Source organism: Sminthopsis crassicaudata, chromosome 3 (assembly GCF_048593235.1).
Source record: "Sminthopsis crassicaudata isolate SCR6 chromosome 3, ASM4859323v1, whole genome shotgun sequence".
In the NCBI taxonomy this organism is placed as follows: Eukaryota; Metazoa; Chordata; class Mammalia; order Dasyuromorphia; family Dasyuridae; genus Sminthopsis; species Sminthopsis crassicaudata.
In genome coordinates this window covers 121,322,393-121,341,617 of record NC_133619.1, presented here as the reverse complement: position 1 = coordinate 121,341,617, position 19,225 = coordinate 121,322,393, and the positions used below count along the sequence as shown (strand labels likewise).

General features: G+C 33.8%; 1 protein-coding gene across 4 annotated transcripts in view; it reads left to right on the top strand.

Annotated features, from left to right (window-relative positions):
• MYCBP2 (MYC binding protein 2) overlaps nucleotides 1–19,225 on the top strand; it is a 288,824-nt gene that overhangs the window by 169,340 nt on the left and 100,259 nt on the right. For all 4 annotated transcript variants that reach the window (XM_074299302.1, XM_074299303.1, XM_074299301.1 and 1 more), the window contains exons 45-49: nucleotides 828–1,000; nucleotides 5,192–5,336; nucleotides 12,809–13,024; nucleotides 15,829–15,884; nucleotides 18,453–18,568. In XM_074299302.1, the coding sequence (XP_074155403.1) occupies nucleotides 828–1,000; nucleotides 5,192–5,336; nucleotides 12,809–13,024; nucleotides 15,829–15,884; nucleotides 18,453–18,568 (706 nt within the window). The remainder of the gene's footprint in view (nucleotides 1–827; nucleotides 1,001–5,191; nucleotides 5,337–12,808; nucleotides 13,025–15,828; nucleotides 15,885–18,452; nucleotides 18,569–19,225) is intronic.

Here is a 19,225-nt window from a genome sequence, read left to right as displayed (position 1 = left end):
ACTAGATCAATGACTGTTTAAAGAAGGAACAAAACAAAATAAAGTTGAAAAAATAGGTTCAAGTCAGATTATATAGAATTATCATATGCCAAGCTAAGGTATTTGTCTTTTATCTTTTAGGGACATTATACATATGTGTATATGTATATAAAATACATACATATACATATATATATAAAATACATACACACACACACACACACACACACACACACACACACACACACACACACAAATATAAAATCTTTAAGTGCTTAAAATCCTATATGACCAAGGTCTATGGGGGAAAAGGAGAGTCTTTATTGATTGTGCTGTAGACAGGAAGGCTTCAAGGAGAAATTATACAAATGTAAATTATATAAAGGGAGATAGCACAGTTTGAATAAAACATAGAACTTGGGAATCTCCACCTCTATTCTGGACATACATAAATAGCAATACAAATTAAGTGGAATATATGGAAAGGAGAATGTAGAATGGTGCCAAATTGTGGAGAGGGGTTAGAATATTTGACCAAATATTTTGCTGAATTATACTTTGTACTGAATGAAAAGGAGCCAAATATTCAACATTAAATGTATTTTTTCCTAAGGAGTAATTACAAGTGTTGTTTTTTTTGTTTTTGTTTCTTTCAAAATATAAGTAGTATTTTAAATGCTAAATGTTTATACACACATGCCAATATAAACTTACATAAATTTTCAGAGGAACCCTGTGTATCAGACTTTTTAATAATATGTTTGTTTTAAAGAATCCCTTTTGTGAATGTATTCTATGTAATAATCTTTCTATGAGTTGATATATCAGTTTTCTCTTTTTCCAAATAGGTGTGCAAAACTCATTCAGGTATTCTTGGAAAAGGTTTAGCCCTTTCTCATTCACCAACTATTCTAGAAGCTCTTGAAGGAAGTTTGCCACTTCAGATTCAAAGCAATGAACAGTCATTTTTGGAAGATTTCATTGCCTGTGTTCCAGGATCAAGTGGGGGACGACTTGCAAGGTAATGTGTTTTGTGCTCTAAATTCTTTTTTTTTGGCTTGTTTCACTTTTTAACCCTGAAAACATTATATTTTGACATAGCATAGCCAACTTAAAATGTTTTGGACTTTATGAATAAATGCAGAATGTATAAAATGATCTCTCCCATTCTCCATCCCCAATTCCAATTCATCTCTAATTTAGGGTCTCTGAGATTTATCTGGGGCACAAAAGGTTTATTGACAAGCCATGATCCTTAGAGGCAGAATTTTAAACCAGTTATCTCCAAATCTAAATGCTATTCACTATAGCATGCTTCTGTAAATAGGTAACTTATTTTGAAACACAAAAACTTTTAAAAGTTTTTTTGTTGTTTAGAGACCTTTATTTTAAGAATAGATCTTATCACGCAAATGTATTAAGTATCATGAGACTTTGATTTACTATTTTTCAAGGGACAAGCAAAAAATATATTTTTATTTATGGTTTTGCTTTTTTATTTAAAAAAAAGATAAAAATTAAATTTGCTTCTGTACTGAGTCCATTGAAATTAATGAGATTATTAAGTACATACAATATGCAGTCTTGGTTCTTATTTATCTAACATTCAAGATGTGGTTAAAGAAAAAGTTATAACTTTTTAAGAGATTAGTACATGGTAAATTGATTTAGGAAATCAAGAAAGGCTTCCTGTAAGAGGTATAATACCCGAAGTTAGCCCTAATGGAAGCTAAATGTTATTGTGAAGATAAGAAAGTACATTTCAAAAATTTTGTGGAAAGGAACAGACATAGGAGATGTACTGGTAGGAAAAGGCCATAAGCAAGTTGCAGGCTCTTTGATCCCTCCAGCTGACAAGCTCTCCCTCCCATCCCATTCCCATTTTGGCTTTGCCCCTCCCTCGATGTAGAGTTTTACTGCCTTGGAAGCTCGTCCGAGGGAACAGACAGCAAAAGCAGTCAGCCTTCCTTCCATCTCTGAGACTCTGCAAACCTTTTCTCTCTGCTCCTTCTGCAAACACCGGGTCCCAAAGTTGCCTCAGCCGACTGTCTCGGTTGGGCTTTCAACTCCTGTGGGAAGGAGAGGAGGGGGAGTAGTAGGGAGGTTGATTGGCTGGATGGATCCTCTGGGAGCCAGGAAGGCAGCCTCATCATCTCAGCTGGAGCTGATGTCAGAGAGATTTTAACAGAAACTCCAGGTGTTTTTGGGTCAGTCAGGTCAGGTCCTTCTCTGGGCCCCTCTGCCTTCTAGCCAGGTGGCAGATGTCCCGTCCTGCCAAACAATCACACACACACACACACAAAAGCAACGGAGGAGCAAATGTACAAAAGGGTACATTGAACAACAGTGTCAAGAACTACAAAGAGTTCAGGAAAGAAGAGGACTATGGAAAGATTTTCAGAGTTAGTGATTAATAAACCGTTATTGACCATAATTCAGCAAGCATTGATTAAATGCATTCAGTACCCTAGGTATTGTGCTAGACACTTGTATTAATGAAATGGTCCCTCTCCTAAAGAGGCTTAGTTTTTTAAAAGGTTTGGTTTTGTTTGTCTGTTTTCTGCATTTTTTCTTTTTTGTACTATCTTAATTCTTCAAAGAAGCCATTGAGCAGATGAGGAATGATAGGGCTTGCCCTCTACTTTAGGAATATCACTTTCAGCAGCTTTGTGATAGATGATAGATGGATTAGAAAAGGGAGAGACTTGAGGATGAAAGATCAATTAGGAGGCATTATTTTTCTTCATTCCCACTCACAACTCATCTAAGCTATTGCATTAATCTCTCAGAGACATCAGTCTTTCTCTTCTTCAGGCTATCCTACAATTAGTCCCTACAGTTGTCCTTAAGTACAAATTTGACCATGTGACTCAGCTTATTGTTTCTTTATTGCCCCCCAATGATAAAAGAAATACTCCTCTACTTAATTTTTTAAGCCCTTCACAACTTAGACACAGCTTACCTTTCCATCTTCATCAGACATTACTTTCCTTTTCACATTTTGTAATCAAACCAAACTGGCATTCTCTCAATTTTTCACACAGAGTATTACATTTCCAGTCTTCATGCCTTTGTACTTGTTGGCCCCCATGCTTCTATGGAGTCTCTCCTTACTGACACATCACCTAATTATTCTTTTTTTTTTTTTGCAAGGCAAAAATTGGGGTTAAGTGACTTGTCCAGGATCACATGACTAGCAAGTGTTAAGTGTCTAGGCTGTATTTGAATTCATTACTGCCCTCAAGCGACAGCTTAAGCACCATCTTTTATATGAAGCCTGTCCTGATCCTCCCAACTGCTAGTGCCCTCTCTATTTACCTTGTATTTATCTACTGTGTGATTTTTAAAATTCTCTTTTTATTCTATATATGCTTGTTTTCCCCATTGGAATGTAAGGTCCTATGTGAACAAATTATTTTCTTCTTAGTCTTTGTGTCCCTGGAACCTAGGAAATAATAGATACTTAATAAATGCTTATTGATTGATTGATTGGATCCTGAGATAAAATGGTGTTCTTTTGAGTCAAAATAAGAAGAAACATGCAAGAGATAGACTTGTTAACTAATTACATATGCAGAATATAGGAGAACAAATGGTGAAAGAATAGTCTGAGGTTCTAAACTTGGAGTGACTGGAAGAATTAGAATAAAGAAAGAAAGGACTTCTGAAAGAAAATGGATTCAGAGGAAAAGATAGTAAATTTTGTTTTGGTTATATTGAATTTGACGTGTCCCTAAAGCATCCAATTTAATGCCCAATAGGACATTGCTGTTGATATAGGATTATAATTCAGGAGATATAATAGGGCAGAATGGGTGAATCTGGGAGTCTTCTTTATCAAAATAATACTATGAATACACATGAGCTGACAAGATTGCCAAGAGAGAACATATAAAGAGAGAAGATAAGAAGGCTTGGGATAGAACTCTGGGATACACACAATTGGGAGAAATGCAAAGGAAAACAGAGAAGTATGTAAATAGAACTAAGATGAAGCAGTAGAAAATACTTTCCAGAAGACAGTGATTAGCAGTCAAATGCTGCAGAGAACTGAAGAAGGATGGGTATTGAGAAAAGGCTATGAGTATTACAAGTAAGAGATCATCCTTAACTTGTAGTTTAGAGCTAATTGTTGAATTTGAAAACTAGATTGAAATGATTTGAAAAATGAATGAAATATATTGAGCACAGAAAACTTTTTTTTGTAGCTCAGCTGGGAAAGAGAGGGGAAATATGCAATTGATATCTTTAGGTAATGGAGTCAAGTGAAACTTTTGTTGGTTTTTTTTTTTTTTTTTGGTTTTTTTTTTTGTTTGTTTTTTTAAGATTGGGGAGATTAGGCCATTCTTGCAGGTAAAATAGAGAGAGATTTAATACTAAAGTGTAACTAATTGTGGAGATAATCTCTTAAAGGATGTGGGAGAGGATGAGATCAAGGCTAAAAATAGAAGAGTTGGCCTTTAAAAAAGCAGTTTCATTTATTTGGCTATCGTGGAAGATTGCCAATAATTAAAAACTGAGTGGGAAGAGTTAAACTTGGTATTTGTAAATTGTCTTAAGAAATCAAAACTTTTTTTTTTATTATATATATATATATATATATATATATTTTATAATATTATCCCTTGTATTCATTTTTCCAAATTACCCCCCCTCCCTCTATTCCCTCCCCCCGACGACAGGCAATACCATACATTTTACATGTGTTACAATATAGTCTAGGTACAATACATGTGTGTGAATATCATTTTCTTGTTGCACAATAAACATTAGAATCCGAAGGTACATGCAACCTGGGCAGACAGATATTAGTGCTAACAATTTACATTCTCCTCCCAGTGTTTCTTCTCTGGGTGTAGCTACCTCTGTCCATCATTGATCAACTGGAAGTGAGTTGGATCTTCTTTATGTTGAAGATAAGAAATCAAAACTTAAGATTGTCTGAGTCAACCCTGTAGTGTAGTAGTCATGTTTTTAAAAGTGTCTTGACCTTTATAATTATCATCTTTATTTTTTTAAAGCTTTTTTAAAAACTATATTCCTATATTTTGGAATGGTGGATTTTTTTTTCGGGTAGTACACAAGAAAAGGATGATTTGTGAATCCTAATTGTGGCTAAAATTTATTTACATTATTTCAGATTTTGCATATTTATTATACCTAAGTTAAATTGCAGTGAAGTCATTAAATGTATACAATTTTAATACCATAGGTGGCTTCAACCAGATTCTTATGCTGATCCTCAGAAAACATCATTGATTCTCAATAAAGATGATATTCGTTGTGGTTGGCCTACTACAATTACTGTTCAAACAAAGGATCAGTATGGTGATGTGGTTCATGTTCCTAATATGAAGGTAATTATTTTAATTAAAGTAAATTAATTAATGCTTATTAAGTGCCTACTATATAGGTCATTAAAATTTTAAGTTCAGATCTTAAGAATCATCAAGGGGGTGGAGGAATGTCATGAGAGGGATGTGTTAAGAACTAGAAGAGCCCAGGTCCCTCACAAATATTCTCTGTGAAGTTCTAAAAATGCACCAAAAGTAAAACCAAAGAGAAATATCCACAAGCTCCTCCAGCATGTCTAAGATTACTCAGAAATTTTCTGGAAACCTTCACAAAGCACAATTAAGAACCCTGGACCCCAGAAGGAAACAGGATTAGACCAGTGCTCAAGCAGCCCCTGTTTGAGCCATCACAGAAAGCAGAGCCAAATGAGCACCTAATCAAGCAGCCATATCAAACCCAGAACCCATGCAAGCTTGCACTTGAACAGCCTGGGACAGGATTGGACCAGGGTTTATACAGGCCATCACTCATGCAACTCAAATCAACCCCAACTCAAGCAAAACAAATTCTTACATTGTCCATGTCCAAAAATGCATTTCTTTATGCATCTTGAGTCTATCACCTCTCTATCCAAAGGTAGATATTATGCTTTAATATAGAATCTCTGCAGTCATGGTAGGTTATTGCATTAATCAGGCTTAAGTCTTTCAAGGTTGTGTTTTTCTGAACAATGTTGTTATTTTATGAGTTCTGGTTCTGATCACTTTACATTACATCAATTTATATGGTATCTTCCTAGGTTCCTCTGAAACCATCTTTTTATTCATTTTTTTATGGCACAGTAGTATTTATTCTTGTAATTATATACCATATTTTTTCAGCCATTCTAATTTATAGGTATCCCCTTAGTTTTCATTTCTCTATAGTAGCTGAAAATAGCTATTATAAATATGTTTGTATGTAGGAGTCCTTATACTTTTTCTTTCCTCTCCTAATCATATATGCCTTGTAGTAGTATTTCTTAAGTCAAAGGATATATCCAAAACAAAATTTCTTCCTTGTTCTGTAATGTGTTTGTGATGTGTTCTTTTATATTTTTCATTTATACATTTGCAGATTATGATATATATTACAAGGTGTTGACCTAAACTTATTTGCTCGATTGTGTCCTAGTTTTCCCAATAGTATTTGTTGAATAACGAGTTCATATCCAAGTAACTGGGATACTTAGATTTGTCAAGGTCTGGGCTTCTAAGTTTATTTGCATCTGTATGTTGTATGACTAATCTGTTCCACCACCCTCTCTTTTTTAAAATATTACTAGCTTATTGTTTAATTTCAGATCTGGGCCAACTAGGTTCCTCTCCTTCCCTTTTTTTTTTTTTTTTTTTTTGCTATTTCTTTTGCTTCATTTCTTTCCAGAATTCTACTTGACTTGTGTCCAAACTTTTATTCTTTTTATGCATTTGCTTGTAAATATTTTAATATTTTTCCTTTCTTCTGGGTTTGTATTATATGAATTTATATCTCCAGAATTTCCAAGCTTATTTCCAGAATTAGTACTTTATACTAAGCTAGGTTTTTCCAGATGGTGTAATAGGACTATATACATTGCTGGGTTTCTGTTATCTGGGATTTTGCTGCTGTGTTCTCTGATTATTGAATGCTATGTTTTTCAGAGATTTCAGGGGCAACTTAAATCAGGGAGCTGTAAACTTTCCATAGTTCCAAATAATATGACTTGGGTATATAATGATGGTGTTCATATATTCTGAGCTTGGAAACAGATAATGCGACTATAACCTTACCTTTGATTACCTCTAGTAGTGGCTGGCCCAACACGGTTAGAGGTATGGAAGACTATCATAAATAACTTTAAAATAGCTAAGCTGCATAGGCTATCTGGTCCTTGCCCTGGTCATACTCCATACTCCATTCTCCATGACCAGAATTTATAATCCAGCCCTCAAGTCAGCGATACAGCTGCCAGCACACCCCACATTTGTGCAGACTAGTAGGCTGATTCTGACATTCAGCTCATGGACCAAAGTAACACAGCCTACCCCTGATACTGAATTTCAAATCCTGCTCCTGATAAAGAGGAGCACAGCTGCAGACCAATCCTTAGAGTGCCACGGCAAGCAGATCCTAGGATCTTGCCCTCAGGTTAGCACAACAGAATAGACACAGCCCTGTTCTAAAGGCAGATCTGCAAAATGAATTATCTCGGGCTGGAAAATATACTTAAGAGTTTAGTTAGGTGATCACTATTTGTTCTGATGCCTTTTCTTGGAAGAGAACTCAGCTGTACTTCTTTCTCTTATCCCCTCATATTTTCTAACCCCACAGAATACGAGATTGTAACCATATCCAGGAATAGAATTCCATGGAAATTAGAATGGACCAAACAGAAAGCAGTGACACCCTGAAATGGGAAATATTAACATGTAATAAAGCAGTATAATATGATAACATTTATATGGTGCTTTAAGGTCTGCAAAATACAATGTATATGTTATCTTATTTGGTCTTCAAAACAGCTGTGTGAAGTCGGTTTTTTATTATCCTTATTTTACAGATGAGTAAACTAACTCTGAAACAAGTTAAATGACTTACCTAGCATTACACAGCTAATTAGTGTCATAGGTGAGATCTGAATTCAAATGTCCTGACTCCCAAGTTCATCATTCTTCTTAGCTATACCATTTTGCTTCAGTGTATGTGGGGCTGGGGGAGAAATAGAAGAAAATATAAAAATATAAGGAATCAAAAAACAATTGACATGGAAAACAAGTCAAGGAAGTATCATGTAGGAATCATTGGATTATCTGAAAATGATGGATGATTTTTAAAAGTCCTGAATTCCATATTTCAAGGAATCATAAATCAAAATTTTCAAAATCTACTAAAATCCCACAGGGAAGTGAAGTTAGAATGAATTCCCTAGTCAATTGCTGAAAGAAAACCTAAAATGAAAACTCCCAGGAACAAAACTTCCAGATCAAGATCCACAAGTAACCAAATAGAAAGAGTTCAATTCCAAGGATCTGCCAATATAAAGAGAAAAACTGGGTTATAATATTTCAAAAGGCAAAGATAAAGGCTTACAGCTAGATGTAACTTATCCAGTAAAAGCTTTGATAAGAAATAAGTATTCCTGATAAAAAAAGACTGGAGCTGAATTGAAATTTTGAAATAAAAATGTAGATGTGAGTAGAAATTGAAAAATAAATATGTTTGATTAAATGGAAGGTACTATAATGATGATTGTTTATTTACATTCTAATATTGGGGGAAGAAATAAGTGTACTTTCAGAACCTTAATGTCTTCAAGGATCATAGAAGGAATTATACAAGATGAACATAGGACCTAAGAATACTTTTATGCAGTTTTTATAGAGCTACATGAGATGAAGAATATATGAACATACAAGAAAGACTAGAGAAATAGTTTTCCATGAAGCTTATTTTAACTTGAACTAGACAAAAGAAAAATTGAAAATACTGGAATTTGGAATTATGTCCCTAAAGTCACCAAAATATGCATGTCTTTTGATCCTGTAATACAATTACTAGGCTTCAGAGAGATTAAAGAAAAAAGAAAGTAAATGAATATATGATAAAGCATTCATCAAGTGCTTACTTTGTTTTAGGCACTGAGCTAAACACTAAAGATACAAATTCAAATTAAGTGAAGATAGAACTTATATAGTATAAAAAGGAACTATTTAGGAAGGAAATGAGAGGAGTATGCATTTCTTGGCATCCTAAAGGAAAAACTCATTTAGCGGTGAACTTAGGGCAGAATCTAGGTAGTTCCAATGGGAGAAGGTTGAAGAATACAGCCATAGTTGAGGCAGACTCATATGGAAATAATCAAGAAGGTTCATATGTACACAAATGTTTATAGGAGCTCTTTTTAACATAGTAAAATGGAAACTGAGTATTAATTGGGGGGTGCAGAAAATAATGTCATTACACCATAAAAATTGAGAAAAGTAATGGTTGCAAGAAATCTGAGAAAATATTAATTTATACATAGATCCAGGAGAAACTAATCATAATTTCAGAGGATCGATGATGAATCCTATAACCTACATCATGACAAAAAAGATGATGGATTTAAGGCACAAAGTGAAACATAAGATAAAGAATGCGAGATGATCAGCTGTGAAAGACTTAGTTCTTCTCAGTGGTTCAGTGATCCAAAGCAATCCCAATAAACTTTGGACAGAAAATCCCATCTCTATCCAGAAAAAGAACTAGAGTGATTGAATGTAAATCAACACATGCTATGTTCACTTCTTTTTTCTGCTTTTTTTTTTTTTTTTTTTTTTTGTCTTTCCCATAGTTTTCCCCTTTTATTCTGATTTTTCTCTCCCAACATGATTCATAAAGTAATTTGTATTAAAAATAAATAAATTTACTAGGAAAAAAAAATAGGTTGGAACTGTAATACGGAGGGCTTTAAATGCCAAGCTTCTCTGTAGCCCATAGTAACTTGGCCAAATGCCAAGCATCATCTGTAAATTATCAAACAAGTTGGGAAGGGATTGATTTCTAGAAATTGACGTTAATGTGGATTTTATGCACTTCTATAAGTAGAAACCACCTAGTAGGGAAAACAGGACTTTTTGACTTTGAGCAAGGCCTTGTATCTCCCTTTTGTCCAGGATAGCACCTAGTAAATTTTAAGTGGTCTGATGGTTTACAGATTTCCTATTTTGTCTTAACACTAATCTCTTGGGACAACAAAGAACCCAGCAAAGAAAATGTATCAAATCTAAGGAGAGCTTCTTGAGTAACACATGAATGGGGAAAAATGTCCAGCAGTCAGTTTTAATAACTTTTTTGCCATATGCTCTCTAAACATGAACCCACTTTTTCCTGCACTCAGTTTGTATTTGGAATTTAATATATTGCATAATTTTTCCTTTTTCTTTCTTTTTTTGTAGCTATATATTTTATAGCTATATTTGTAGCTTAGTAACTTTTCTAGAATCTAAAAAAAAATTAATAGCTTTTTATTTTCAAAATACATGCAAAGATAGTTTTCAACATTCACCCTTGCAAAACCTTGTATTGCAAATTTTTCTCTCTTCCTTCTGTCTACCCTCTCCCCTAAACAGCAAATAATCTAATATAGATTAAAACATGTGTAGTTCTTCTAAACTTATTTCCACATTTATCATGCTGCACAAGAAAATTCAGATCAAAAAGGAAAAAAAGAGAAAAAAAAAAGGCAAGCAAACAAAAAAGGTGAAAATACTATGCTTTGATCTACATTTAGTCTCCATAGTGCTCACTTTGGTTGCAGATGGCTCTCTCCATCACAAATCTATTGGAATTGGCCTGAATCATCTTGTTGAAAAGAGCCATGTCCATCAAAGTTGATCATCACATGATCTTGTTGTTGCTGTGTACAATGTGCTCTTGGCTCTACTCACTTCACTTAGCATCAGTTCATGTAATTCTCTCCAGACCTCTCTGAAATCACCCTGCTGATCATTTCTTATAGAACAATAATATTTCCTGATGGGCATCCATTCACTTTCCAGTTTCTTGTCACTACAAAAAGGGCTCCTACAAACATTTTTGCTCATGTGGGTCCCTTTTCCCCCTTTAAGCTCTCTTTGCTATATAATCCCAGTAGAAACACTGTTGGATCAAAAGGTATGCATGGTTGATAATTCTTTGGGCATAGTTCCAAATTACTCTTCAGAATGGTTATTTCAGGTTATAACTCCCACCAACAATGTATTAGTGTCCCAGTTTTCCCAATCCCCTCCAATATTCATTATTACTTTTTCTTGTCATCTTAGCCAATCTGAGAGGTGTGAGGTGGTGCCTCAGAATTGTCTTAAGTTGCATTTCTCCAAAAAGCGTTTTAGAGCATTTTTTCATATGACTAGAAACAACTTTAATTTCTTTAACTGCAAATTGTCTGTTCATATCCTTTGATCATTTATCACTTTGATAATGGCTATAAATTTGAGTCTATATTGGCTGGACTGGATGTATTTGTTTAAAAAAAAACTTTTTAAATTTTCATTTTCATTCTAGTCTTTAGATGTTCTTCCTGTATTTAATAAGTAATACTATACTATTTTCATTTATGATCTTCCAGTGACTGTTATTTGTTGAAAAGAGTCAACTATCTCTTATCATAAGCAAAATATCCACTTTGTAGAGATGTATGAAAATAATAACAAATTCTGAAATCTGAAGTTACTCATAGGAATTAATCACAGGAATGTAAAAAGTTTTTGATGAAGTAGTCCATTGTACAAATATGAGAAAACACATTAAAAGTTTCATTAACATAAGAATCTCCTCTTTTGTACAGACTTTGTACAATAGAATTTTTATTAATTATGGGAAGCAAAACTTTACATAACAGTACATCTTTACGCATATATGAATTGTATTCAATTTCTGGAAGTTCAACTTGGTACATAAATATCTTTCTTAAAATAAATTTTCTCTGGTTTTCAACATACTATTAAGATACTAATTTTCCTTTGAGGAATCATTCATTACTGAGTATATTCCCTCTGACTCCTCAAAGAGTGAAATCATTTCATTCCTTATGTCAGTAGCCAATTTGATGGTCTAATCTGAAGCATTTTCATTTCAAATAAGCAAAAGAAAACAAAAGGAAGTTCAGAACAGCATATAAACTAGCAGGACAGCTTTGAAAATTAAATGTTGAATTGATCACAGACAGAAAAAAAAAAGTTCTACATAAAATTGTTGGTGTCATGCATAATCCTCTTTTTCTGTTCTGCTTTGTTTAAGAAATTGCTCATTTTATTTGATATTTAACTTAAGGGGGGAAAGATCATTTTTAAAGACATTATCAAATTCAACTCCTTTATTTTATTATATTAATGTATAACATTAATATGACACTGAAAGTATATGGAACACTTTTCTCAAAACAATTTTGTAAATTATTTTCTGCATCATAAAGATTGGAAAATTGAAGCTCAGAGAGATTGGTGACTTCCTTAAAGCCCAAGGATCTCAGCTACATAAATGACCATGCTAGGACTGAACCTCAAGTCTCAGATTCCAAATCCAGTGCTCTTTTCCTTACAACACATCCTTTTGTTGATATATTTGGTGTTTTTCCTTAATTCTTTATTATGAATGATTTGACTTTACTTGATTTTGCTTTTATGTGTCACATTAAATAATCAATTAATTTTTCTAAGTATATGGGAATGTTAGTATTTGACCACACTCATGGTTCATGCAATGGAGCCATATTATAGGTGAAATAATAATATTATTATGAGATCTTTCTGATAGTACTTGTGATTAAGTTCTTTTGGAAGAAATCTAGATTGTATGAGTTTTACTATAGAGGTCACATTTTCTCCAAAAGATTTAACTCAATTATCATTCTCCCTTTTTCTTGCCTTTTATACTCTACTCTTCTATAGCCTGCATGCTTTGATATTTCATATATCCTTACAGAATAGCCATTCACATTTTTATTTGTGAAATTAATTGTACTTTATTCTGGTAGGTGGAAGTGAAGGCTGTTCCTGTCTCTCAGAAAAAAACATCTTTGCAACAAGAACAAATGAAGAAACTTCAAAGAATTCCAGGCAGTCCTTCAACACCAGCTGCTTCCATGAACCCTGATATGACTTTTGGGGGGCTTGCATCCCCAAAACTTGATGCTTCTTATGAACCAATGATTGTAAAGGAAGCTCGTTATATTGCCATTACTATGATGAAGGTAATTGATTTTAATTTAGCAAGTCCCTCCCCCACGACCCCACCTCTGATAATGTTGAATCCATGGTAGTCTCCGTTACCTAACCCTTGATATTGCTTTGTCACACACAACCGTTGTAACCCAACCCCTCTTCTATCTTATTCTATCTGCTATTCACTTCTACTGGAATCTTTGAAATTAACAAATTTCCCTTCCTTTTAGAACTCTTCCTTTTATGCTCCTTTCATTGTCAGCCTATCGCTACACCTGGAATCTCCTTAAATGATACAATCCTTATCCATCCTCTATAGCATCTTCTGACATTGGTCCCAAAGGAAGAGTTGGAATACTCCCTGCTCTCTATTGCCATCTCTCGAGCTTTCCTCTGCCATTAACACTCTAATAGCTCCAATATCCAAATTCACAAGCCATTCCAAATATTAGTAACTGTAATGTGTCAAGCTACAGAGTATTTTCCCTCCTTTCTCAGTATGTTCATTGCCTGGTATCAACCATCTCCATTTTGCCTCCTGTGCTCATTGGAGACTTAAATGTATATATTCGTATTTCTTCAAATGCTCTTTTCTACAAGTCCCTTAATCCACTGAGCTCACATAGTTTTCTCCTCACTCTACCTCAAATATGGTTATAATCCCAGATTTTACCATCTTTACCATCACTCACAAATGTTCCACTTCCATGATCAAGAAATCTGAAATTCCTTTATCCAACTACAATCCCTATCATTCCTTCTTTCCCATTCTCTTACTTCTAAACCTGTTTATCATCCTCACTGTGATTTCAAGACCTAAATTCTAGATTATGCCAACCATTTGCCTCCTGTGCACTTCATGCTAATAGAAAGATCTGAAAAAGTCATCCCATAGACTAGATCTGCTGCAGATTTAAATTCCTAATCTCAACTGGGCCCTTACTGTGGCAAGGCAATTCTTTTACTCCTCCCTCATTGAGTCTATATTCTGCTCTCCACAAAGACTCTTCTCTTTTCTCCTCAGTGCCTCTCATCATACCCTTTCCTTCCACACTCTCAACAGAGAACCAAGAAACATTGCTGTTTGCTATGAGTTCCCTTCTTTTTGCATCCTTCTCATTTTACAACCTATGACATCATTCCCTACTGTTTCCTTAATTGCTCTAGTCTATGAAAAATAAAAAGGTGGACCTTCTTGCTAAGTCTAACTTCTGTGTCTTCCATTGTATCTGCCTCACAGGGTTGTTGTGAGGATCAAATAAGGTAATATAGCACAGTGCCTGACAGATGCTTATTAAATGTTCCTTCCCACCCCCTTCTCTTCAATCCTTTGTCCTTTTGCATTTTCTCCAATAGATTACCTCTACTATTATTCCCTCTCTCTCTAGCCTTCTATTTCTGGTTCTATCTATCTACTAGTTCTACCACTTCTACCTTCAAACTTGTCTCCCCATCTGAGACCTTTCCAGTCTTAATCTACATTTTTCTTCTGACAATCAGACATCCTAGACCTGTTGCTGTTCCTTATATGCAGAACCCATTTCTATCACCATCCTTATCCACCTAAATTCACCACCTTCCCACCTTTACCTCTTGGAATCACTGGTTTCCTTCAAGACCCAATTCATAAACCACTTTCTGCATGAAGCTTTTTACCCTTTCCTTTGCCCCCTGGCTGCTAGTAGTCTACCTCCTAAAACTTAGTATTTATTGTATATATAATCTAAAAATGCTTAAGGATCTGTATGCACATGCAGTAGTCTTCTCTATTAGAATGTAAGCTTCTTTTAGGCAGGGATTGTTTCGCTTTTGCCTTTTTATCCCCAGGATTTAGCACATAATTGACCCTTAATAATGTTTGACACTTGGCTGATATAATTTTAATCTTCTAGAAGAACAGATGACACTGAAATTTTATTCAGATTCATATCATACCAGGAAGATGATTCCAGGTTTTCAAATGCTGTTCAATCGATGTACAAAATTAGGAGAATTTTCCCCCATAGCTGGAAACACCTCATCTATTGACATTTTGTCACCTGAGGATCAACCTAGCCAGATTTGGAGACTCTCAACATTACTAAAAAAGTTAGAATCCAGCTAGTGAATTTTTCAATTATAGTAGCTTATGGTGACCATCTTTTAAGGAATGGCAATATTACAATCTGTGTGACAGGTATTTAGAAATATTTAAACAAAAGACAAAAAAATGAGGAAGGAAAAAAAAAAAAGATTATACTACTATTGTATAAATTTTCGGGGAAAAAAGTTCTTTAAGAAACATCCAGTTCTCACTGATTATTTATGACATTTGCCCAGTGACATAGCCCCAAGTTTTTAAATTCTTCTCTTTGTTCCATGTGAAGTGGGACTATAAAGTAATTTAATAGATTTGAGTTTTATTTTGGTTTTCAACAAAATTATCAGAACTTTTTGTTTGTTATGTGTTAACATGGCTGAAAAATTCACCATATATGTACCTGTTCACCTAGAAGTCTGTAGATACTTTTTGTTTCATTCATCTATTATTTTTGGTATTTGTAATTTGGAATTGTCCCATACCTTTGACATTTTTTTGAATATCTTCATTGGGTAATTTGATTTTCAACCTAACCAAAAATCATTCAGATAAGACTCATAAATCAGATGAGTATTCTAGCTGTGACTTGAATTATAAGAGAATTAATGATAAGATAATTAGTACTTCAGAGAAGGAAAAATATTTCATCACAGAAGAGGTAGGAGAATATTTCCAATGGCACTAGTCCTTGAAAGATAATTATTAAAGGAAATTTGTAATGATTTTAAAAGTTTTTTTAATCTGTTTTCATAGGTTTATGAAAACTATTCTTTTGAAGAGTTGCGCTTTGCTTCACCAACACCTAAAAGGTAAGGCTCACATGATCAAAAATATTTGCCCCACTCTACCAATTAGTTTAATTTTTGTTAACAAATTTCTTTTTGAAAATAAATTGTAAGACACTCTGAAGGACAAAGGGAAGATACATAAGAATCCTAAACTTTAGGAGCTTACAATTAAGCTATATGGCATCAGTATACTAAAAGGAAAAGAGAAAGCAAATTTTGAGGCATAAGAAAAAGAGGAGAGCCACAAGTGAATGCTAAAGTGGAGTTTGAGACAATAAAAAATTCAATATTTAAGTGCATTTTGCTCATGGAGAAGTAATAACCTAGTAAGGAAATTGGTAAAGAAAGAGACAGTAACATCCTAGATAAAACTGAATCTTAATATTAGTATTGCTATAGTTCACCATTGATAATTAAGGAAAGAAATGAATAATGTGGGTTAGAATTGTCCTAAGGGATAATCCTGATACCATTTCCAGTGAAGATGGAAGAAACAAATTTTTGTAGTCTGTAATCTAGCCTGCAAGGATAGCAGTTAGATTAGAAGAATATTGTTTATAAGTGAAAAAGCAATCAAAAGCATAGATTCAGGATATCCATTTGTGAAATTTCCATGTAAAGCCAAAACTCTCTTATGTATTAAAGATACCTTCCTATGTGCCTATCATTCCGCCTGAACAAATAAAACAAAAACAAAACAAAAAAATTCAAAAACAAACTAAAAAAATATAGCAAAGTTCTGTTTTGATCATACGAAAAGTAACTTTATATTTTCATTTTATTAAGTAGCTTAAGTTGTCTAAATTTGTTCCCTTCCAGTTGTAAATTATTGTTTTAGGGACTTAGAATTGAATTCAGCAAGTATTAAATATATATTATAAACAAGTACTGTGCTAGGCTCTGCAGATATAAAATTTTAAAAGGAACCTGTCCTTAAGAAACTTGGTTTCTCCTAGGGATAAAACACATTCAGATTAAATAAGTATAAGAGTATTTGAGCATGAGAGAAGGCATGAAATACAGAAGATCAGGAAGAGCATTATATAGAAAATATGGCACCTGAGCTGAGTTTTCCCCTAGAAAACTAAAGATTCTAAGAGGTGAAGGTAAGGAGGAAATACATTTCCATTTTCTATAAATGAGAAAGTGGTGAGAAAGATAATATTGAGTTTGGAGAAGAGGTAGTTAAGTATGACAGGAACATATATGAAGGGACACATTATGAAATATGTCTGGTAAGGTAAATTTGAGCCAGAATATAGAGACCTTTAAATGTCAGGTGGAAGAAGTTTGTTTTTAGTTCTAGGGTAATAGAGAGCTGCTCAAGATTTTTAAGCATAACTGTATCATGGGCAGTTAAACATTCTCTAGGAAGATCATTTTTATAGCTATGTGAAAGGTGCATTGAAGAGGAGAGAAACTGAAATAGGAAAACTAGTTTAGAAGCTACTGTAATAGTCTAAGTGAGAGAATGAATATAAGAACTTTTGTGTGGCTTTGTGTATAGAATCAGTGAGATTTGGCAATTGAATGAATATTAACAGTGATGAAAAAGGAGAAAAGCTAAGGATGACTGATGTGAACCTGAATGATTGGAACAGTGATCATCTTCAATAAAAATGCAGAAGTTTAAAAGAGGAGAGAATGGAAGAAATGGAATGACTTCTATTTTAGACATGTTAAGTTTAAAATGCTGAGATAGATTATGGAGAAAATAGATGAAGACATAATAGAATTTCCATCAAAGAGTAGGTTACAGATGATGATACAGTGAAGAACACTTAATATCAGATAGCTAGGAAGAAGAACCATGAAAAATTAGTATCAGAAAATGAGGGAGAATGGAGAAATACACAGGTGGTGAGGATGATCAAATCAAATACACAGGTGGTAAGGATGATCAAATCTCTATCAGAGAGAGATCACAACTGTGAAATAAATAGAAAGATCAGGACTATCTATGAAAAGGCCAGAAGATTTAGCAATTAAGAGATCATTAGTAATTTTGAAGATAATATATTCATTGACTGGTAGGTTTGGAATTCAGAATGAATAGTGTTAAAAGTGAATGATTTGGGACAGCTAGGGAGAGCAGTGGATAGAGCACCATCCCTGAAATCAGGAGGACTTGAATTCAATTCGGGTCTCAAGCCATTTAATACCTAGCTGTGTGACCCTGGACAAGTCACTCAACCCCAACTGCCTCAGGGGGGGAAAAAAAAGTGATTCAAAAAGTTTTCATACATTCTAAAATCTTCCAAAATCATATTGGATTGAAAGACACACACAAAAAAAAACCTAAATAGGATATTACAATTCTATAACTAATAGAATTATTATTGAATTAATTGAATTATAATTCAACTAAATTACTAAATTATAAGAAACTGAAAAGGATTATTTTTGTTGATTTTAATAAGATGAATTGGAAATAAAGGATTCCCTGAAAGTAGACTAAACTGAAGGCTAACTGAATTTATAAACACGAGCCCAAGGGAGCATTCTAAATATTTGCCATATTATGTAAGTGGATTTTTAAGACAATTAATAAAGTTAAGATTATTACATTGTTTCTTTGTTTCTTTTCAGACCAAGTGAAAATATGCTAATCAGAGTCAACAATGATGGCACTTATTGTGCAAACTGGACTCCAGGAGCCATTGGACTCTACACCATCCATGTTACTATCGATAGTATCGAAATAGGTATTTGGCCTTTTTTTTCCTAAGTAGGGAAGCTATTTTGAATGTGACATAATAGCTTCAAGTCAGAGTAAGAGTGTATAACACTTATATTCATAGAGAGAATTTGAAAAGATTTTTTTTTTTTTTTTGCATAAGTACAAATAGCCAATAATAGAATGAGAAAACTCTAAGCAATTTGTTTTTTCAGTGTAAATTTGTTTTTAAGATTCTGTGAGAGCATGGGGAGAGGGGTGTATATGTGTGTATACACACTCATCTCCATACACACAAGTTGACAATTTGTCGTTTGGACTGGGACCTATCTTGATTATAAAAGAAATAAATGCCAGTGCACTTTTAATAATTCACTAAAATATTTTTAAACTAACTGTTGTTAATGATATATTATACTCCATCCTGAACTTGACAATTAAATATGATCTGAAGTTGTTACTTAGCATCTAATATTTTTGTCGACATTTCTGTCTTTGATAGAAGTGTTTCCAATATCATGTAAGATCCCTAATGGCAAGAACTGTTTGCTTTTTTGTCTGTGTGTTTTTCAGTAGTCAGTGTTGGCACTTAATAATTACTTATTAACAAGTGCTGTTTTTACCAAATACAGTTAATCGGCAGCTCTTCCTTTTTTGTATTCTTATTGCCATAGACTCATAGAGC